This window comes from Kogia breviceps, chromosome 12 (genome assembly GCF_026419965.1).
Source record: "Kogia breviceps isolate mKogBre1 chromosome 12, mKogBre1 haplotype 1, whole genome shotgun sequence".
Taxonomy (NCBI): domain Eukaryota; kingdom Metazoa; phylum Chordata; class Mammalia; order Artiodactyla; family Physeteridae; genus Kogia; species Kogia breviceps.
In genome coordinates this window covers 100,460,960-100,484,202 of record NC_081321.1, presented here as the reverse complement: position 1 = coordinate 100,484,202, position 23,243 = coordinate 100,460,960, and the positions used below count along the sequence as shown (strand labels likewise).

The 23,243-nt window shown below is 52.6% G+C and overlaps 1 protein-coding gene across 5 annotated transcripts in view; it reads right to left on the bottom strand.

Moving 5' to 3' along the window:
- Nucleotides 1-23,243, bottom strand: part of TBC1D22A (TBC1 domain family member 22A) — a 541,067-nt gene that overhangs the window by 64,184 nt on the left and 453,640 nt on the right. For 2 of the 5 annotated variants that reach the window (XM_067010452.1, XM_067010449.1), the window contains exon 14: nucleotides 22,296-23,093. The exons of 1 other annotated variant lie outside the window; for it this stretch is intronic. In XM_067010452.1, the coding sequence (XP_066866553.1) occupies nucleotides 23,067-23,093 (27 nt within the window). In that variant the 3' untranslated portion in view covers nucleotides 22,296-23,066. Of the gene's footprint in view, nucleotides 1-22,291; nucleotides 23,094-23,243 lie in introns of those variants that run through there. 2 more of the 5 variants (XM_067010451.1, XM_067010446.1) reach the window with 2 other exon arrangements.

Sequence of the window (23,243 nt, the reverse complement as noted above, 5' to 3'; positions counted from 1 at the left end):
CAAGGAACGAGGGTGGGAGCTGGGGACAGAATGTTTGGGAGACGCTTGTTGCTGGAACTTTCCGAGAGTGAAAATACTTGGGTCTCTCTAAGTGGCCCCAGACGGCATCCAAGGTCGGCAGGTACGGGCCAGCCAGCCTCATTCCCACCCCTGTGACTCCTCAGTGGGCGTGTGGACGAAGTGGACTTGGAGGCAGAGATGGACAGTTCAGGGCTGGCAGGCCACCTCTACTGAGAGCCTGAAATGCCATCGGCGGTGCTGAACCTTGGTCTGGCAGCAGGCACCTGGGGTACCAGCCCCCTGGTGGCAGCTGGATTGTATCGCACCCCTTCTAACACAGAGGGGGCAGAGATTGGCCCTCAGAGAAATAGACACATTGCAAATAAGTGTTTGCCTTTCCTGCCTAGCTCACTTCTCCAAAACACCGTCTGTGGGTTTTCTAAACACTTCGTCCATTGTTACAGTATCACTTTCAATTTTGCTTCTGTCCATGGAACCGTTCTGGGGGGGCGAGAAGACGATCAGGATACAACTGGGAGCCGACTCATCGTATTCACTGTCTTACGATGTTCCCCTTCAGCCAAGAGCACATGAGGTCCCAGCCCCGTGGGGCGCCCTGCCACAGACTCACACATGGCTCCTCGCAGAGATAACACCATATGGAACTGGCCTCTCTGGGAGACGCCTGCTCTGAACGGAAGCCAACATAGGGCACTGTGGGGGGGGGGGCAGGATGGCCCCAAGGTTTCCATTCCCTGGTGTATGCAGCCTTCAAAACCCCTCCCTTGGTCCCTGGGCAGGACTTGTCAAGATGATGGTGGATCAGCCCCGTGACTACATTACATTATACCACAGAGAGGATTTTCACGTGTAATTAAGGTCCCTAATCAGCCGACGCTGAGTTAAATGAACAAAGATCGTCCTGGGTAGGCCTGACCCTTAGAGGGACGGAGCATTCCATGAAGGGGAGATTTGAGGCCTGAGAGGGCCTCTGGGGTGTCACAGAGCAAGGGGCCAGCTTGGCATGGAGTGGAAGGCAGTCTCTGGGAGTTGAGCTCAGCCTGTGCCCGCAGCCAGCAAGCCAAGGTCCTGCAGCCTGCAAAGCAGTAAATTCTGCCAGCACAGCTCACCGCGTGAGCCTGAAGGAGACCCAGCGCTCCAGAAGGGATGCAGGCTGGCCAACACCTTGGTTCCAGCCTCACGAGACTCTGAACCAAGAACCCAACTGAACTACACCCAGAATTACGACCTGCGGAAACCGTGAGATAATAAACGGACGTCACTTCCAGCCTCTGGGCTTGTGGTCATTTGTCACACAGCGTAGGAAACTAGTACAGGGACAGCTGCTCTCACAGAGCCCACTTGTCCAGAGACCAAGGGTGGAGGTGACAGTGACATCTCCCACGAGCAAAAATTGTGTGTCCAGTTCATGCAGCTCAGGGCTCTTCTGCTGTAGACATTTTGGTCCCCGGAGGAGGACTTCTCCAATAGGGAGCCCTGACAACAGTCCCACTGACTTAAAGGTTACGGCTTCTGGCTCCTCACGTCCCTGGGCCGGTGAGGTGGGGAGGTTATTGAGTTGTCTGGGAAAGTTTTTCCTGACCACCAAGGGAAAACTAGAAGTCCCTAAGCAGTGGTGACGGAAAAAAAGTATGTCTGGAGCTCAGACATTGTCTGGGGTCCTCCCTGCTGCCTCCAGGTACAGTGACAGGAGTCGGGGGAAGATGACAGCAACCCCCCAACACACAGGACCACCAAGGGCTCAGACCCCTCAGGAAGAAAGGTTGGAGCCACCCTACAACATAACAAGCCTGACCAACTGGGTGCTAGCTAAGGGCAAATGAATGTAACATGAGTGACGGATAACGGGGGCTTTACATGCCAGCCCTGGCCTTGCGCCCTGTTACAGATACAGAAATCGTAGCAGCCAGCCATAGCTCTCCTTGCTCCGTCGAGCACGCATGTGCGGATACATGGCTTCTCCCATTTTTTCCATCTCTTTACACCTCCTGTGTCGCAGAGGGTGTGTCACGGCAGCTGGTTCTATTATCCGGTCCGTGGATTACAGGTATCAAGATGGAATTGTGATTGGATAATCACCTCCCAGAACTGGACACAGGTGACAGTGGGGGCCCTCCCTTTTGGGGGGAAGGGAGGATACGCACTATCTGCGCACCGGAATTTCAGGGAGGCACAGAGCTGCGACAACTCTTACAGCTGGAGATTTAGAGGTGGAAGAAGGATGTGTACAGGTGCGGAAGAGCTGAACGGGGGGATGGGGCAGACTGCAGACCCCGAGCCACCGCACTGACCCCATCAGCAGGCAGAGGTCAGAGCTCCAAAGGGGACCTGCCTTCACCCCCCACAGAGCTAGGCTTCTCCTGCAGCACCACCTCTACCAAGCAGCTGCACTCGCCTGAGATCTGGAAATCGAAGTAAGGCGTGGGGGGCAGGGGCAAAGCAGCAGAGGCCCCACCTCTGTTGTGGCAGCTGGCCCGGGCTCCGGGGGCCAGCCCCTCACTTGGTGTTTGCTGTATGGTGGGTCGTATCAACAGCAGAAATTCCCCTGAAACGGTCTTACGGTTTGACTGGAGTCTTCTCCTCCTGCTTGGTCCCTGAAAGAGTTAACACTCAAAATGGATTCCTTGTCCATCCAAGAAATCCTACACAGCATAATCCAAATACCCTCCCGTGGAGGACGGCCTGTGCCACGTCCTGCACTGTGTGCAGCTAGGGTCCCCAGGTACCATACGGGCTTGTGGGACAGTCACTAGGTGCTGCCATTACCAAACCAAGTAAAAGTTACAGGGACAGTTCTAGAAGCCATCTGCAGGACAGCTGAGGCTGTGGGACCAGCTAGGATCTTTCAGGTTAAGGGGCTGATGTGCCAGCCAGGAGGAGAAAGCCAAGAACAGACTGTGTCCACTGGGCTACCCTAAGGATCCCACAGAGCGGTGCTAGAGGGAGGGTGTGGGAGAAAGTTAGGAACTAAGCCCGCTGGAGAGACTGTTTGTCTACCCTTGGTACCTGAGCCTCCCAGGAGGGAGAAAAGACTTTTAGCACTTAAATGGAGAGAAGGGAAAGCTTTGGTTAAGTGTAAGACCATTTCTCACGTGTTCAATAACTCAGTCTAATGCATTATCCAGCACGTAGTTACCGAGCCTCTCTGGGAAGCCTTGTGTTCTCCAAGGACATTAAAATGCGCAGCCGTGCTTCCTTGTCCTTGAAGAGTTCGCTCTGTTGGAGAAGACGCACCAGCTACCCCACTGCCTGCGCAGAAAGCTCAGTCGTCTTCAGACCGTCCTCCATGGTCCCATACTCTCTACAAAGATGAAGGAAACGTGGCCCCTGTCCTGGAGGAGCCACATCTGTGGATTTAGAAGCATGCGCTCATCTCCTTATGCTACGATGATTTTGAGTGTTCTAGAATCAGGGTACAGAGGAAGAGTGAGAGCGGGAGGGCTGGTTGACTGGCAGGGATTGTAAACCTCCAGAAGCCTCTTCTAGGAGCGGGTGGGAACTTGGATGGAGCTTGAAAGATGGGTGGCAGGAAGAGAAATCCAGGCAGGAGGTCCCGCTGACACAGATGGGGGTCCAGAAGACTCAAGGAATGGCAAATAGCGCTGAGAGGCTGAATGTGGTGAAAGCAGGGGGAGCGGGGTAGTGAGAGGTGGGGCCTGAACAGGTAAAAAGCAGGCTGCGGAGAGCTAGTCTGCTCAGATCAAGAAGCGGAGGGACTTCCGTAGTAGTCGAGGAGTTAAGACTCCACACTTCCAGTGCAGGGGCCACAGGTTTGATCACAGCTTGGGGAACTAAGATCCCACATGCCACGTGGTGTGGCTGGAAAAAAAAAGCTGAAAGGTATCTATCTTTCTGGTAATAGGAGGACATCAAACATGATCAACTGCCAACTGGTGAGACAAGGGTGGCCTCTCCCTCTCTGGAAGATGGCAACATCCGGTGAGAAGCAAGGGACATGTCGATTACACTGCAGACAGGAGGGCGGGGAGGAGGAAGATGATCACGTCTCCTGTGCCTTGAGAACACGTCCCATTTGGATCCGCCTCCCCACTAGGGCTGTCTCCCATTCTTCCCCTTGACCCCAGCACTTAGCACATTCCAGGAATACGGCTGATACTCTATATCAATGCTGACGGTCCAAGACTGGAAGTCAAGGGCAGATTCAACAGAACAAAGAGGAGTTGCTATAGACAATGACCGTCCACAGGCATCTGACCACTTACTAGAACTTTTCGGTGAAACTTTCATTAAATTGACAAAACACGTCCTTTAATATATGCATTATTAGTCCCCTTTTATAGCTGAGGAAGCTGAGACTAAGAAAATGCCCCAAATCACAAGCCGTTGTGTGGCTTCCTCTTGGGCTCAGAGCCCTGCCTGCTGAAGTCTAAATCGTGGTCACATCCCAGTGTCCCAGGTACTCCAAGCACAGATGCCCACACGGGTGTCCAGGACACGTCAAGCTCATCATGTCCCTACCTGAATGGATCAATGCTCCGCTCAACCATCACTTCCACTGCAAAAGCCACAGAATACAAAGAAATGAATAAAATCGCCATGAGGAAATGACACAGGTTAGTACCATGGGGAATGCATAAGCAGGTGGGGGGAGGCGGGTTCCAAGAGAAGGAGGCCGAGAACGAGCAACAGAGAAGTAGGTGAAGTACCACAGGATGTGTCATCACCGAAGCCAAGTGTGGCGCGTAGAAAAGAGAAGTCGGCCGGACCAAATGCTGCCCCTCTTCCTCAAGGACATTTATTACTGTCAGGTAACCCATAGCATTTTCCCGCTGAGCAACACTGCACCCCCTTTGCATGGCTGCACATGGACGATCCGTACCTTTTCTGGTTAAAGCCAATCCAGACAAGACGGGTTGACTGGTTGGTTGGTTAGTTGGTTGGTTAGTTTGTTTGGGTTGGTTGATTTTTTTTTTTTTTTTTTTGGTCGTTGGTTGGTTGGTTGGCTTTTGGTTGGTTGATTCATTTTTGGTTGGTTGGTTGGTTAGTTTGGGGGTGATTAATTGGGTGGTTGGTTGGTGGATGGATGGATGAGTAGGTGGGTTGGTTAGCTGGTTTTACCGTTAAATGACAAAATGTTGATCCTCACATCCAACAGGAAAGTTTCTCCCTACACCAATGAGTGGATCAGAATTGAGTCCTTATAGTGGAGACATCATATATGAATTTAATTTACATCACTTCCGGTCTCTGTTTTCTTGGCGCAAAAGAAAAGGGAAAGAGAAGAGCTTAGTGTGGTTTATTTTCATGCCTTTCCATTCAATAAGTGATCAAGACACGGGAGACAAAAATCACCTCTTTTTCCCCATTCACGTACATCCCTCACAACAGAGTAGCTCATCAGCTCTGTGCGGGTCTAGCATCTTAAGATGGTGTTTTGATACAAGTAGCTCCTAAATGCAAGGCAATGACTTGATCCAGTGCCCAGCCAAAGACATACCCACCAGTCAGAGTGCTGTAACCCTCTGAGAGATCACACTGCAGAGAAACTGATAGATGCTTTGAGGAATTATCAAAAGAAAAGTGGCCTATTCGGGACTTCCGTCATCACAAAGGATGTAAATCCCACATAAGGAAACTCCTCGACGGTAGCACATGAGTGACGCTCTCTCCGCTGGTGTCTGTTGATCGTGCGCGGCGGAGAGGTCGTGGGCCGACAAAACATGACCAGCCGGATCCTGCTCTCAGAGCTCTTCCTGGTTTTCCCAGAGAAATACATCCTCAAACCGGACAAGTGAGGGATCCAGAGATGACCCCCGCCCCTCATTCATCCCTCCGGTAAAACACTTTCTGAACATGACGTACCACGATCTGTTCTACGCCCCGAAAGCAGAGGGATAGCAAGCCCAGGGCGGTGGAGACGGGCAGATTCCAGACGGCTGCAAACCCCTGGGCTGGCTCCACGATGAGATCAGCTTCTGGGCTCAGCTCTGGGACATTCACGTAGATGGCTCGGGTCTGCTGTGTTTGACAAACATCGCCCCCGTGTCCTGGAAGCCACGCGTGGCATTTCGGGGAGAAGCAATCCGGCTCTGAAGGGACGTTTAAGCAGAGTGGCAGAGGGGGTGGCTGACACCGTGGTGTGTCCTTCACAGCACACGGGCCGGCGAGGCCTCTGCCAGAGCTGCCCCGGGGCTGCCAACCCCGTGCGCGGGGGTGCGGAGGAGAAGCCCCCCGCCGCGTTTGCTCGTGCTCTCTACTCCATTGGCTCCGAAGCAGCTAGAGACCCAAGTTCCGAAGTAAAACCCGACCCAGGAGTCTTTTTAAAAACACCCCTCTCCCAGTGGGAGACTTTCTGGAAACAAAAGCAGACCCATTTAACTTATGATTGAAATTGATTATCCATATTCCACAAGACTCTTGGGTGCCATTTGCCTGGAAAGAAGGCAAGCGACTGATTATGCCAAAGGGAGAATGGGCCGCAACCAGGCAGGGCTTTGCCCGTGGGAGACCCCGCCTGGTGACTCACAGCCACCCTTCCAACTTGCGCCCAGGCCTGCGGGTGATCAGAACAAATGCACGGGGTGTGGGACTCAAAACAGCCCTCCCTGTGGGCACGGCCATCCTCGCTGGCACCAGAGCTCCCAGACCAAGCTTGAAATAATGACCTTGAGCTGGTCATTGGCAGAGGAGGCTGGTGGAGCTCACGCCCATCACTCAAGGGATTGACAGTGCAGCCGGGGCATCTCCGTCAACCCCGAGATGACGGCATGTCAGCCAGGGCATCTCCGTCAACCCCGAGATGACGGCACGTCGGGCAAGCGTGTTTGACCCAGTGAATGAGCCGCTGGGGACGCACGGGAAAGGGGGGCGGGGCTGAAGGAGACCCTTGAGGAGTCACACACTTCAGGGGCTCCAGGTAAGAGGGGCCACTCCCACCAGCTCCCACAGGGAGCCCGGTGAGCACACAGTGGTTCTGCCCAGAGGGGCTGAACTGGGGACACGAGCTATGTCCCCATATGTTATTAGCATCTCACAAAACTACCTTCATTGCATCATATTCAAGCAAAAAGATGGCTCTTGCCCCATCTCCGGGCCAACGGAACACTGGACAGCGGTCTGCGCGGTAAATCCAACTCAGCCCGAAGACAGAGCCAGTGACATTGGGCCTGGTGACTGGAGGGGGGGGAGGGGCACTTAGCCACCCCCTACCCCACTGGGGCTGGCAGTCCGTGGAGGATAAACCGGGATGGGACCTGAATCCACGTCCTGGGGGGAGATCCTTTCCAACTTGGAAGCGTGCTTTCGTTCCCCCGCCTGTGCCCCACGATAGCAGCAGCCCCCGTGGAGAGAGGCAGAGCCTCGCCCACACACATCTGCACCCAGGCCACACAATGGAGATGAGAGGTGTTGGACCCTCTGTGTCCTGCTGCCGAGGGCAGCAGAGTGGTCCCGGGGTCCTGGGGTTTTCAGACAAACGTCTCCAATCCCGTCAGAGCCAGCGAGCCCTGGGGCAAGTTGACCCCGGAGGAGCGGACAGCCGAACGGGCGGCGTGTGTGCTTGGCCAAGGCAGTGCAGTAAAGACGCTGGCGGCCCATGAGCGACAAAGCAGCCGGAGCCTGGTGGCCAGGGGCCTCTGCACGTGTCCCCCGCCCGAGCAGCGTTCCATCGGCGGCACGGGGGTCCCGGGAAGGGGCCGAGCAAGTGTGGACTGGCGAGGGCAGGAAAGGCTTTCTGCGGCCAGAAGAGCCCAAGCCAGCCCGGAAGGAGGGGGTCGATGGGCCAAGCGGAGGAGAGCTGATGGCCTCTTAGTCATTAAATACATCGATTAATCATGACGCCACTTTGGAAAAATCAGGTTCCCAGCAGGAACCAGAATTCCACTCAGAGGTTAAACTGGGGAAATTAATGAGACTATTTACAGAAAGAGGGGCAGGACTGGGAGACTGAAGCCAGAGCCGGCGGCAGCAGGAAGGCACGGCCACCCCTAGGTGGGAAGGCAGTGGGCGGGTTGGGTGCTGGAGCCGCGGTTGGGAGGGGTCTCAGCCAGAGCCGGGCAGAGGAGGCGGGGGGCACACCTAGCTCTGCTCCTGCCCCCGATCCCCTGCCAGCACTCCCCGTGGCTGCACCCACTGGAGCCCCGGGCACGGCCAGGCATGGACCTGGGGGCCACTGGCTCCCCGAGCGGAGGTCAGCAAGACCTCCAGGCCCCTCAGGGCTCCCGTGTGTCTCCTTCTTGGCCCCTCCCCTAGAGCTGGGGCTGGGACCGTGGTGGGGTCCCCCGCGGCTGCCCCCTGAGGCAAGGAGCGGGACTCCGGCAGCTCAGCCGGGGCGACGGGTGGGGACAGGGCAGGGAGGGGCCCGACTTGCTGAGGGTGGCGCCGAGGTGCTGGATCCCATCCCCACGGAGTCCTACCATGGCTTTGAGACGCAGGCCTTGCTTCCCTGGGTTTGCAAAAGAGGCAAAGCCTTGTTTGTGGCCCATCCAGTGCGTGACGGGACAGAGCCAGTGTCCTGGGGGCGGCACTTTGCCCCACAGCCGGGGCTTCCATGGCATCCCTGGGGCCCGTCCTCCTCTCAGAACAGGGACAGCAGGGCTTTCCCTGATGGGGACACGTGGACCAAGCGGGCAGTTGGGGGCAGCAGGAGCCCTGGCGTCAGACATCCCCATCGCCCCCCTCGCTGGGCACCAGGGACAGACACACCACCCAAGGTGACCACAGGAGTCCTCCAAAGTCGCCTGCAAATGTTGCCGTTGACTCCGTGAGGGATGAATGGGTGCTTGGCTGGGCCGTGGGGCACCCCCTGCCTTGGGGCCCAATGCCAGGTCTCCAGTGGGTCACCCACGAGGACACAGGGCACCACCCTCTCCCCACCTGGAGTAAGTTAGCTGGTGGTGCCCAGAAAGATATATCCTCATCCCAGTACCTGTGAGGGTGACCTTACCTGGAAAAAGTGTCACTGCAAATGGGATCAAGGTAAGGACACACTGACCCACGTGGGCATCTATAATGTCTTATAATGATGGCTGTCCCTTTAAGAGAGACACAGGGGCAGGAAGGGGAGGCCACGCAACGACAAAGGCAGAGACTGCATGATGCGACCACAGCCCAGGAGCCCCCGGAGCCCCCAGAGCCCCCAGAACCTGGAGGGGACAAGGAGGGAGCGTCGCCTGGAGCCTCCAGAGGGAGCAGAAGCCCCCGACACCTTGACCGTGGACTCTGGCTCCACGGGTGTGGGAGAACCGTCTGTGGCTTTAAGCCCCCCGTTTGTGGTCATTGGTTACGTCTAGCCCCAGGGCACTGAAATGACCTGGGAAGCTGCTCCCCCCGGAAACCAGCACAGACTGGGCTGGGCCTTCAGGGAAACCAGTGTGAGAGCAGTGGTCCCTACTGCAGAATCCTCTGCGGGGTCTGGAGAACGGCAGGCGGCCTAACATCTCTGAGCCGGAGGGTCACGGAGCCTCAGGACACAAGGCGAGAGTCACAGGTGTGAACACGGCGCCTGACGAGCCCGAGACGCTCGGCTCAGGGCAGCTGTTGTCACCAGAGGTTTAGAAACCAGACCAGAGAGTAGGGGCACCAAGGCCGTGCCGAGGGCAGCTGAGAACGGAGGGGACCGGCGGCCGGCTCCGTCAGCTGGGACACACCTGCGATGCAAACGAGCCCAATACCAGCCGAGGGACGAGGGACGGAGGAGCCAGCGGGCCACTTCCTGCTGATCAGTGGCTCATTAACATAAACTTTGCTCCATTTAGTATCCCTTACTGCCAATTAGCGGTCGTGTCCCCCCCACACTTCAGACGACTGCAAATTAATGGTTTTCCATTTTCCTGGGACAAAGCATGGCCGAGGGCTTCTGTGCAGCAGCTCTGAACTGACCATTGGAACTTTGCAGAATACTGCACCCCGAGTGCACAGACCTGGGACCTGGGACCCGCCCAAAGCACCTGGAAGCACGGCGACCGTCAACAGCACAGAAAAGTCCCCAGACCCCCAGATTCTCACGCAGCCATGGGAACTGGGGACGTTCCTGAGTTCCTGGCCCGCTTTTCCAGCCAGCCACCAACTCCGTCTCTCTCCCTAGGTGATAAATGACAGCAAGTGTGTGTCACCGAGTAAACAATGGAATTGTGAGACCAAGAGTTATGGGAGAAATAAAGCCATCTCTCTCCTGGCCCCAACAGATAGCAGGAGTTATGGCAGGGCATCTAACATTCTTTGCAGGGCAGAAATACCTCGATTTGTGTGGAATGCGTCAGGCTGTTAATGTGGCTGCTTATCAGAAAACATGACCCCAAAAGCACAGCACACGTTTGCACAGCTGGTCCACACTGGGGGCGTCCGGATGCCTCCTGGTCCCGGGAAGCGTGTGAACGGGAGGTCAGAGCTGGGTTCCAGAGAACCCAGAGAAGAAGCTCACATGACACAGAGGCAGAGAGAAACACAAAGATCCACATGTGGCCCTTAAAGGTGGAGGGAGGGAGGTGTGGAGCACAGCTCCAGAAGCTGGAAAAGCGAGGAAGCAGGTTCCCCCCAGAACCTCCTTGACTTCAGCCCCAGAAGCTGATTTGGGACTTCCACCCTCCAGAACTGGAAGAGAATAAATGGGTGTCACTGAAGGCATTAAGTCTGTGACTGTCTGTCACAGCAGCCACAGGACCCCCACCCCAGTCCCCTCGCTCAGAGCAAGCAGCGTCGTCCGTGTGGACTGGGAATCGATCGTAGCGCTTGACTCTGTCCCACGGGAGGAGGACCGGGTTCCTCCCATCCCTCCCGCCACCTTCAGGGCCCACCCGTGAATCTCTGCATTTCTCTCTGCCTCTGTGTCATGTGACCTTCTTATCTCCTGAAGTCTCGTCTGCAGGGACTCCCGTGATGACATCGGGCCCTGACAATCCAGGATCATCTCCTGTCTCGGGATCCTTCACTTATTCTCATTTTCAGAGCCCTTTCTTCCAGTGAGGTGACATGTACAGGTACTGGGGATTGTGGTATGAACATCTGGGGGTCATTATTCAGCTGAGTACAGGGCCAGAGTGCTGCAAAAAGCTGGGACGCCCCTCAGGCCTGGAGAGCCAGAGCCCTTCTCTGCCGGTGAGGTCATGGAGGAGGAGGACAGGGTTTTAGGGTCATGCATCCCCAAACGTGAAGCCTGGGCACCAATGCACCTTTGAGCCTCTACATGTTCCCTGGAGGATGCCTGAGACTCCCCCGCATCTCCCATCCTCCATTCACCCGGCCCTCAGCTTCCTGCTCTGGCCTCTGTACACCTTCCCAGCCCTGCCTCCTCTCCTCCCCTCCAGCTACGCCACCCCTGCTCACCCCACGAGCTCCCCTCGCCCTGCACGAGCGCGTCCTCGCTCCAGGGGCACATGCGCCCCCCCCCCACAGCACAAGTGAACTCCTATTCGTCCTGCAAAACCCACGCCAAGGGTTGCCCTGCCCACAGCCCAGGCTGATGAGTTCCTTCTCTGTCTGAGAGTCTTAAACTGTAGAGCCCGTGTACTCTAAGGAGGTCCTTGCTTGTCTGCCTGTCTCCCACGTAGACTGTGAGCCTTGAGTGCAGACAGCAGGGGGAAGTCTCCCTCCTCAGAGCCCTCGTCACATGGCACAGGGCCTGGCCCGTTCAGGAACGCGGGCATGTGGGTGAGGGGGTGTCAGCATACTACATGTGTGGAAAGCAGAATGCACCCTGACGACGCTCCCCAAATCCCCAGAACCTGTGGCTAGGATACATGTCTCCTGGGAATCTGTTATGTTGTAACCTAAGGGAGAGGGTATGTCAGGTGGGCCTGACCTGGCCAGGTGAGCCCGTAAGAGCAGAATGCTCTCCCTGGCTGAGGGCAGAGAGGGAAAGAGACATCCCGAGCAGGAAAAGGCCTTTTCTGGCTTGAAGGTGGAGGGGCCGCGTGGGAAGGGATGAGGGAGGCCTCAGCTTCTCCGAAACCCCATAGGTGGGGGGAGGAGCCCTGCACCATCTCCTTTTACAAATGAGGAAACTGACGCCTGAAGCGTTCTGGGTAACCCTCCCAGGTGGTGCTCCTGATGAGGTGCCGACGCCGGGCTCCACGTGGCTTTTTACTTCTGACTCTCGGCCTGTGCTGGTGCAGCTATAGGTGGAAGGGGCCCGGGCCGTGGACATGGTGGGTTCGAATCCACATCCCACCTTCCCGCGTTCTCGCCCCACCCACGCCAGGCTAAGTCCTCCTGACCATCCAGCCCAGGGTCCCGGCTCGGCCAGCCAGCCTCAGGGAGACGCTTCCCCCGGGCCCTGAGCTCTGACCCTCTTGCCTCGTGACCCGGTGCAGAGCTGCTGGTCCCGTGCCGTCTCCACCCTCAGACTGTCTGCTGCCGGCGGCAAGACCTTCCCTTCCTGCCTCTGTTCCCATCAGCACCCGGACGGCATCAGCGATGTTGGCCATGCTCCCAGGGCCCATCTGACGTCCACTGAGCGTGGCCTCGACCACGCTCCAAGCGCCTTGGGGGCCCCTCCTTCCCGGGGCTGGTGGGCGGGCGGTCTCAGAGAGCACCTCGCAGGAGATCAGGCGCGTGGGGCTCATGCTGTGCTTAGCGCATCTGCTTCTGTCCCCGCAGCAGCGCTCTTGAGGGGCAAGCACCGACCTGCAGACCGGCTCCGCCAAGGCCTAGCAGAGCATTGTGGGTAAGGGGGGAGGGGAGGGAGGGGAGGGGGGAGGGGGGAGGGGAGGGGAGGGCCCACCCTGTCTGGGAGCCTCTAACTGGCCTCAGCTGTCACCCGGCCTCGGTGGCCACATCCAAGGCCCTCCAGAGTGGTCTCTAGTATGGTGATTGGGAGCAAATGTTTGTGGTCAAACCCAGGCCATACCATGACCCCAAAGGTCCAGCCGACACACAGCAGGTGCCTGGACCCGGGCCCCAGGAGAGGGACAGGCTGGGCTCACATGAAGACTTCAGCCCGTCTGCTGTCTCAAGGGGAGCAGCGGCCAGGTGAGCCTGCGTCTGTCGCTGCCAAGCCCAGCAGGTTATGGATTTTGTGTCAAAACCAGAAAAGGAAGCCTTTCTGGTACGGCTGGTCTCGCCGGGCCGCCTCAGCTCCCTGCCCGGACCCCTCCTCCATCTGAGAATGAAATCAGGACTCTGGGGGGCTCCACTCCTGCCCCTGGCGCTCCCACCCAGGTCCCTCATCCCAGCTCAACGGGGGGCCCGGGGCAGGGTTGGGGGATGGTCAGCCAGGATTAGCAGAAGCGGCTTCCGCAATAGGGTTAGACTTCGCACCCACCGATTTTGTTGGCCAACTCCGGTAAAAGCTGCCCCCAGACATTCCATCCAATTACTTAAATCCCAGCCTCTTCGCTTGCTATGAAGATTGGACAGGATCGGACATTTATTAGCTAACCGAATGGCTGTAATAAGATAGCAAATCTAAAGGAGCAGAAAATTAAATGTTCTTGAGTTATCTTATTGAAATTTCCCTTCTACGGCTTTTATTGGAGGCGACGGCGCCAGCATTTCAAAGATGCACTCTCAGAGACTGCTTTATGGGGTTGCCCTGTGAAAGCTGAAGCCAACAAAATGAAAGCAGCCAGCGAGCCATCGGCCTGGCCTACCTCCGGGTGAGGCGGGACAGCAGCCCGGCAGCCCCACAGCCATTGGGGAGCTCATAGCCCACCCTCCTTACCCGTCCCTGGGGAATCCAGAACAAATACCAGTGTGCCCGGCGGCTGGTTCTGCTGACGCAGACGTTGCATTTTATTAGGAGCGTTCAATATTTTATTCATTGAATTTTGATTACTTCTTATCGTACAGAGATACTTTGATTTCATAGGCAAGGCAGGAGGCTCCACCACAAGGAAGCCACCGTGGGCTTGAGCGTGGGCTTCCGTCCACAACTCCAGGACCCCACCCAAGCGCAGGGGGACACAGGGACGTCATCAGGAGGAGAGGCAGGCTGCGGACGGGCCGAGGCGTGCCGTGTGCGGAGCCCTCTGAAACCCCAGCCCCGGCAGCGCACCCTTCGTGGCCAGAGACCCTCTCTGTGTGAGACACAGTGGGCCCTGTCCTCCTTCCCCACCCCCACCCAGGTCAACCTTTCTAGAAAATGTCACCCTGTCCTTCACGAGAACTTTATTTCCCCCGCAGACCATGTGGTGTTAAGAATGATGGTGACAGCATGACCTCGGCCTGGTCTTAATTTGTAAAGGGGTCACAGCTGTAGATGCTGTAGAGACACTGACGCCATCAAAAGAAAAGTGCAGTGTAACTTGCGGTTCCCCTGGAAACGAGAGGCAGGCCCTGCAGGGCCACAGGGAGAAGCACCAGGGTTGGACGGGAGGCAGAAACACAGAGGGGGCCTCAGCCCAGCCTGTGTCAGGGTCCCTGAGGCATGGTAAGCAGGCTTGGAGTCAGCTAGTTTGAATGACTGCGGCAGGCCTTGGGGCATAGCGTGGTCCTGGCCCTGGGTGATTTAGGGCAGGGCGACACCAACCTGGTGTATGAGAGGCAGATGAGGAGGGCTTGGGGTGATGGACTCGGATCGGTTGCTTTGCATCTGAAGGACATGTTAGCAAGCCAGGTGCTTACGATCTCCAGGAATTAGCTTCCTGGGAGGGGCATCTCCCCCAGCCGGAAAGGCCCCCCAGGATGTCAAACCATCACAAAATACAGAACAGGAGAAACACGATTAACGAACAGCACAGCTCCCACAGGCATAGGGTCTGTTCAATTTCAGAGAAAAGATTCTGTAGCTGAGAACGTGGTACTGATTTAGGGATGGGGCCCAATGCATGTCCAGGGTGATGCCCAGGACCCTGGGCTGTTTCGCATGAGGAGGGGTCAGTGGAAGATGGTCCTGTGTTTCTGGGCCTGAAGCGTCCCTAGACAGGCGGGGAGGTGGTGCTGGGGGTGGAGACCGAGGGCTGCACCTGGGGCAGACGGACAGGTGCCACTCACGCCAGCGTCCCCGGAGCACCCTCCGCTGAGCATCTGTGGGGCCTGGACTCAGGGTCAAGCCAGTGCCATTAAGCCCTGCCTGGCGACTCAGCCGTCCTCAGGGAGACGCAGACACCCAGGCAGCATCACACGTGCTTACAAACAGCAGCAACGGGCTTCCCTGGTGGCGCAGCGGTTGAGAGTCCGCCTGCCGATGCAGGGGTCACGGGTTCGTGCCCCGGTCCGGGAAGATCCCACGTGCCGCGGAGCGGCTGGGCCCGTGAGCCATGGCCGCCGAGCCTGCGCGTCCGGAGCCTGTGCTCCGCGTACCACAAAAAAAAAAAAAAAAAAAAAAAAAAAAAAAAAACAGCAGCAACAAAGGCCCCGCCCACGGTGGGTCCTCAGCTCTGGGCAACTTCCCTTCTCCCCACTACAGACAAGGAGCCTACCCAAGGGGAAGGCATTCAGCCTGAGACTGGAGAGGAAAGGGCCCTCCTGCCGTGGACTGAGGGCCACATGATCCAGGCGGGGACGGAAGGGATCTGGTGAGTATCAACCCGCTGGGGCTGGCGCATGTGCAGGAGGGAGAGGTGGCCCCAGGTGACGCTGGAGAAGCAGGCCACGATGGGGAGGGAGCTCAGACTTGCCCCCCAGCCTCTGATGGGTTCTTGGCCCCTTCGCCGCCCTTGCGGATTAGCCCAGCGGCGCGTGAGGGGCTGAGTGGGGCAGGTCGGGTGGGCGGGTGGAGAGAGTGGGCTGTCCGGGGCTGTGCCGTGGTGGGTTGGGTTAAGAGGCGGGTCCGTGACCTACTGGAGAGGTGTGGTTACCGGGCCTAGTGGTCAACTGAGCACGGTGAGTACAGTGGACCAACCATCCTGTGTTTTCTCCTTGACACCTAGTGTAGGAGCCTGTATTAGTCTCCTCTTGCTGCTGTAACAAAGTACCACAGGCTGGGCGTCTTCACGCAGACGGTTACCCTTACAACTGGGAAGATCTATGTTCCTTCCGGAGCTTCTAGGAAAGAGTCTGTTTCGCGACCTTCTCCAGAGCCTCAAGGCCACCCGCCGTCCTCAGCTTGGGGCCACTCCCTCCATCTTCACAACCAACGATCACACCGTGTCTCCTCCCTGACACACTGACCCTGCTGACTCCCTCTCCTGAGGACCCTTGTGATTACACTGGACCCACCCAATAACCCAGGACCGTCCCCCCGGGTTATAATTCGTCAAGATCCTTGACTGAGTACATCTCCAAAGACCCTAGGTTCCAAATAATGTCATATTCTGAGGCTTCTGGTGGACGTGCACTTTGGTGAGACGTGATTCGACCCCCTACACCAGGGAAACGAGGTGAGATGGGGAGACAGCAGACGGCACCAAGAGCTCGGTGTACTCAGGAAAGGACAGACCACTGCCCCCATCCCCAGTTGTTCCAGAAAGTGTTGAGAACCCCTGCAGGGGAGGGGAGGGGCCGGGGTGGGGGTGCAAGGTTCCGAATTCCGTGCAACAAAAGGTTAAGTGCATGAGTTCACTGAGAACTTTGACGAAGTTGCATCCGTCTGACACCCAGTCCAGCGTTCTGTTGATGCCTCTGCGAAGCCTGTCCACACTTGGGGCCAGGAAGAGTCATTCTTGCTTCGTGCATCACACAAGACATCTGTAAATTGGATACTCTTTTCCTCCCTTTAAAAAATAATTTCCCTCAACCATGATATTCAGACAATTTTACATCGAGGAGTCCCAGCTGTGAGGCTGGAAATGCCGAGTGTCAGTGGAAAAGGCAGATGTAAAACGATCCTCCAGCCACTGAGGTGCTTTCTGGAAAATGCAATCAAATACTTGATAACTTGCTAATAGTACGGTTATTAAACAGGCTGCCTTCATCTTTCCCAGAGAGCAAGAAAATGTACAAGAATTTGCAACACAATGGAAAATGGGAGGTGATGAAAACGGACTCCTTGTTGTTAATATCTATAGTGCTTTACATTTCTGAAGGGTTCATGATCCCCTTTGAGCTTCTGCCCACCCCCCACCAGCCCCCACGGAGCTTCCTTCCAAAGGCTGGGACGTTGACAACACCCCCATTCACTCCTGCTGCGCCTTCTCCAGGTCGGGTGGTCCTGGGAGTCCCAGGAGCCAGGGACACTCACACGCCTGCCCTCAAGCTGACTCTCGCCAGCTAGGTGGCCTCCTGATCCCCGGCAAGTTAGTTAGCCTCTGCATGCCTCAGTTTCCCTGTCCTCAAAGTGGGAACGAAACTAGAAGCATCCCCAAAGCCTGTTAAGGTGAAGCAGTGAGATGGTAAAAATGCAACATGCTCTGAGGAACTTCTGACACGGTGAGTCTCGATGAACATCAGCAGGGAACCTCGCAGTCAAGGACGGGAAAAGGGCAGCCCATCGCCCTTGGACTGGAACACTCCAAGGGGTACAGAAAACCACGCTGCCCCCCTGAGGCGGAGGGAAGGCAGGAATGGCAGGAGTCACATGCCAGGAATTGCCAGAGGGAGGGGCCAGGGCATCCGTTACCAACCCGGTGATTGGCTAGGAGACGTTAAAATCCACCCACTTATTCTTTCAGCAGAATATGCCAGGCACTTTGCTAGACACGGGACATCAGTGTTCCACGGGCTCTCGTGGATCATCTGGTCCAGCACCCCTCCTCCAAGCAGGGTCTTCACCCTTCCCCACAGCCAACATTTTACAGATTAGTAAATTGAGGCTCCGAGAAATATCTGATTATCTGGGCAGGCACAAGAATCCTGCTCTCTGGAACCTGCTCCACCCACTGCCACCCCAAATGCGAGCCTCCGGTGACAGCATCCCACAGATGGGGGCTTTCTTTCAGAGTCTATATAAGCCAAGTTCCTTGGTACCTTCCCACCCCTTAACCTACCTGCCACCGCCCCTAGAAAGGAGCCCCGGGGTGCCCTCAGGACCAGCACAGCGCCTGGGGCCGAGCACACAGGCAGGGAATGCCTGCAGGACCAGTAAGTGAAGGATCGGAGCCTCTTTCCAGTGTCTGCCTCTGCCCCCGGATTATTCCGTGTCTCGTGGAGTCTCAGAGCTGCATCGTTCTCACCCCCGATTCTCACCTTGGCTCCGATGAGCTGGTGACTCTGTGAGCTACAGCCCTCTCTCAGGACCGGTCTCCTTAGCAGCTACATCAGCCCTTTTCACCTTCATAGGAACCTATCACCCTCACAGAGGCTACAAGTATTATTTTCTTGGTTCTACAGATGAGGAGACTTAGCCAAATCACCAGTTTTCCCAGGTTCAAACAGCTGCAATCCCAACTCACACCTGGGTCTGCTGCCTGGGTGCCCAGCTCCCTTCGCTGCTTAATACACACCAGCCCCCGCCAAAGGATTCAAATACCACTGGGGGTAATTTGGTACCTTCCATTTTGTTTAAGACGATGCTCTGAAATATAAGGGAGTACAAATATGGAAAGGAGGGACTCTGGAATGAGCCTGGTGGTGGAGAGGGATTTGAAGTAGTGTCGTGAACTCCTGGTCTTCAACGTATAAAGACATGCAAATAAAAACAAATGTAAATGCATATATATATATGCAAATTTTTTCCACTGAGAGAATCTGACAGTAGTGACATTGTGCCCAAATCTTGTCTGAATACCATTCTCCACTAAAGAAACCAGGGCTCCTTGGAGAAATGGCTGATCCCAGGGCTGGGACAAGGAAAGTACAAGTTGAGGCTGAACTATCTTGATGGGCCAGAAAATAGGAAGGGCATAAAAGCGACATGTCAGAAAGATACAGAAATGACTTTTGCTCCCAGGGACTGAATTTACGATCCCCGCCAAAAAAAAAAAAAAAAATCCCCAAAATGGTCAACATACATGAAACAACAGTTTGCAAGACATAGACATCAGGCAACAAAAGAGAGTGATTCTGAGAGATGGAAAACAAATGAGGAGACCTAGGATTTCCTGTTTCCAAATTTGAGAGTTTCCAGCTCGGGGGCACTCCGTTAAGTGGAGGAGAGAGAGCCGAGAATCTGGGGAACCAAAGCAGCCAGAGTTCATCTGACAGAGAGGGAATTCCAACATCTGCAGAGGGTCCCCTCCATCAGTGAGTTAAAAACTGATTAGCACATAAATATGAGGAAACCATCCAAGACCAAATAAAGAGGATTAAAGTTAGCAAGGACCAACACACACACACAACTGGGATTACTGCCTGCCCCACAAGCCAGACTGGAAAATCTTACTTTTCATTAAACATTGCGTTGATACTCAGAAGAGTCCTGCCCCAGTAGTAAAGAATAATCAGCTTTGAACACTATTCCAATTCTCACCTAAGAAATCTTAAAAGCAGGACCTGAAAGGATCAAACTGTTTCAAACAACTTAACTGCATCCCAGGAAAAAAAAAGCTCAGGAATGTTTTCTAGGAATACAAATTATCCAGCATCAAACAAGGTAAAATTCACAATGTGTGGCATCCAACCAGAAATTACCAGGTGTGCAAAGAAGTAGAAAAATATGACCCAGGATGAGGGAATAGTCAATTGAAACCAACCCAAACTGACACAGATATTAAAATTAGCAGAGAAGGACATTAAAACAGTTATTATGACTGCATTCCATATGTTCAAGAAGTCAATTCCATATGTTCATGAAAGATGGAAAACAAAATTTCCCAAGTTGAACATCTAGAGAAACTGCAAGGCATGAGGTGAAAAATACACCAAATAAGACTAAAGGCAGAAAGAAAGATTAGTAAACTTGAAGATATAGCAGTAGAAACTATCCAAAATAAAGCATAGGGGGAAAAAAAGAATTTTTAGAAATTGAACAGAGCATCAGTGAGCTATGGGAGAGACTCAGTTAGCCCCATACATGTGTAATTTGAGTCCCCGAAGAACAGAATGGTGGGGGAGGGAGAGATAAAGAAATATCTGAAGAAATATTCCAAATTTTATCATTATAAACCCACAGATCAAAAGGCTCAATGAATCCCAAGTGCAAGAAAGATGAAGAAAACAACACAAGGCCACATCATAATCAATTTTCTCAAAGCCAATAATAAATAGAAAATCTTAAAAGCAGCCAGAGATAAAGGAGATGTTACATACACAGGAAAAAGATTGATATAACAAGAAATTTCTCTTCACAAAAGATGGAAGCAAGAAATTTCTCATCAAAAATAATGTAAGCAAGAAGACAGAGAAACGACATCTTTAAAGTACTAAAAGAAAAAAACCACCAATCCAGAATTCTATACCCACCTAGTACACCATTAATTCAAGGACTTCTGCTCTCACTACTTGTAGTCTACACTTTACTGGAGATACTAGCTAGTGAACTAGAGCAAGTAAAAGAAACAAAAGGAAGATGTAAAGTCAAACTGTCTTTGTTCTCAGACAACATGATTGTCTCTGTAGAAAACTGGATGGAATCTACCAAAATAAATAAATAAATAAAATGACTAGAATTAGTAAGGGAGTGTAACAAGATTACAGGACACAAGAACAACATACAAAAGTCAATTTTATATCTATATATTAATAACAATCACATTTTAAAATTTAAAAAACAATAACAAATAAAATAGCATAAAAATATGAAACACTTAGGTATAAATCTGACCAAAAAAGTGAAATATCTATAAATTGAAAACTACAAAACATTGCCAAGAGAAATTAAAGAAGACAAATACATAGAGAGATACACCATGTTCATTCACTGAAAGACTCAATATTGTGAAGGTGTCACTCCTTCAAATTGATCTGAAGATTTCACACAATTCCAATTAAAAAATAAAAACCCAGTAGGTTTGTTTTGTAGAAGTTAACAGAATGATCTAAAATTTCTACAAAACGTCAAAGGATGTTGAACAACTAAACAACTTTGTAAAACAAGAACAAAGTAGGGCAACTAAAATTTCCTGATTTCAAGATTTATGACAGTAATCAAGACAACCTGGTATTGACAGCAAGTTAGAAAATATAGATTAATGGAACAGAACAGAGAGTCCAGAAATAGACCCACACATATGTGGACCACCCATTCTTTTATAAAGATGTAAAGGCAATATAGTAAAGAAGGGATAAATTATGCTAGAACAAATGGATATGCAAATGCAAAAAAACATGTACTTCAATCCATACTTCTCACCATATACAAAAAGTAAACCAATGTACAAATGAAAGCTATAAAATTTCTAGAAGGAAAAAAAAATCCTTGAGACCTTAAATTAGGCTAGGTTTTCTTTGATATGACACCAAGAGTAAAATCTAAAAAAGAAAATTAAAATTTCTGCTTTTTTTAAAACATTCTTAAAAGAATGAAAAGTTGAGCCACAGACTTGGAGAAAATATTTGCAAATCATATATCAAACAAAAGACACGTATCCACACCATATCGAGAATTCTCAGAACTCAAGAAAATGAACAACTTAATTTTTAAAAAATGCTAAAATGTCAACAACAGACACTTCGTGGAAGAAAATATACAGAGAGCAACAAAGCACATGAAAAGATGGTCAGGGACTTCCCTGTTGGTGCAGTGGTTAAGAATCCACCTGCCAGTGCAGGGGACACTGGTTTGAGCTCTGGTCCAGGAAGATCCCACATGCCGCGGAGCAACTAAGCCCGTGCACCACAACTACTGGGCCTGTGCTCTAGAGCCGTGGGCCACACCTACTGAGCCCGCGTGCCACAACTACTGAAGCCTGTGCACCTAGAGTCCATGCTCCACAACAAGACAAGCCACCGCAATGAGAAGCCCGTGCACCACAAAGAAGAGTAGCCCCCACTCACCGCAACTAGAGAAAGCCTACACACAGCAACAAAGACCCAATGCAGCCAAAAAACTAATAAATGAATAAATAAATTTATTTAAAAAGAAAAGATGCTCAGCGTAATTGTCATCAGGGAAATGCAAATTTAAAACCACCAAGAGATACCCCTGCACATACACTAGAACGGCTAAAAGTAAGAAGACTGACCTTCCCAGGTGCTGAGGATGCTGTGGAGGAACGGAAACTAGAAACTGAAACTGGAAACTATGGAAAACTGGCAGCTTCTGAAAATGTTGAACTCACGTGGACTGTATGATCCTGTCACTCCACTCCTAGGTATTTGCCCAAGAGATAATGCGAGCCTGTGTCCATGCAAACACGTACATTACGCTATGGATGTTCATAGCACCTTTATTTTGTAATACTCAGTTATATTTCAACCGCGGTGTTAAAAAAATACAAAACACAGAAGAGGCTCCCACAGACCAAACTTGGGAAAATATCAGCATCAAAGTAAATTTTGATAGTGACATATCTGAGTCCCTTGAATAGCACAGGAACCTCTGAGCCCATATAATCAGTATATACCAAGTATATGTCAGTATCTATTATACTCATACCAATTAATTAATCAATCAATTAATTATGGAGCAGAGAATTTTATTTCTTACAGATGAATGCTAAATAATAAATGTACAACAACAAGGATATATTGTACAGCACAGGGAATACAGCCATTATTTTGTAATAATTTTAAATGGAGTATAAGCTATATAAATATTGAATCCCTATGTTGTACACCTGAAGCGAATATAATATTGTAAATCAACTATACTTAAAGAAAGAAAGAAACAGAGGGAGAGAAAGAAAGAGAGAGAAAGAAAGAGAGATAATGAAAGAAAGAGAGAGAACGAAAGAAAGAAAGAGGATGGAAGGAAGGGAGGAAGGAAAGAAGGGAGTAAAGAAGGAAGGGAGGGAGAAAGGAAGTTCTAATCATGAGGAGATATCAGACAATCCCAAACTAATGGACATTCTACAAAATAACTGGCCTGTAATCTGAAAAAATATCGAGGTCATAAAAGTCAAGTTAAGACTGAGAAACTTGTTCCGGGAAGGTATTAAAGAGAGATGACAAGAGCCTGTCATGCGTGGTCCTGGACTGGGTGCTTCTGCTATTGAAAGGCCTCATTGGGACTGCTGGTGAAGCTTGAATAGGGTCTTCCAGTGAAGGGTACTATTTTTGCAACTTTTTTCACAAGTTGGAGATTGTTTCAAAAGATAAAAGAAAAAGGAAAAGAAAAGAAATGGCGTTGCTTGTGCTAAATACTGATGAAAGGGCTTGTGTGTGCTCCAGGCTCAGAAAAGAAGGTCATTTCCACCTCATTCGGGCTTTCTTCCCCCAGCCCTGGGGATTCATTAGGCAACGACGCTCCATTTAGACACCTGGACAAAAGAAACGCTATATATTAGCCGCATTAGGAAGCTGCCTCGGCCACAGAGGTCACAGGCGAGTAATCAGGGAAGAAGGCATGTCGGGGGAGAGGAGCCTCCGGAGGTCATCATTTTGCATAACGTGGTTAATAATGCAACATC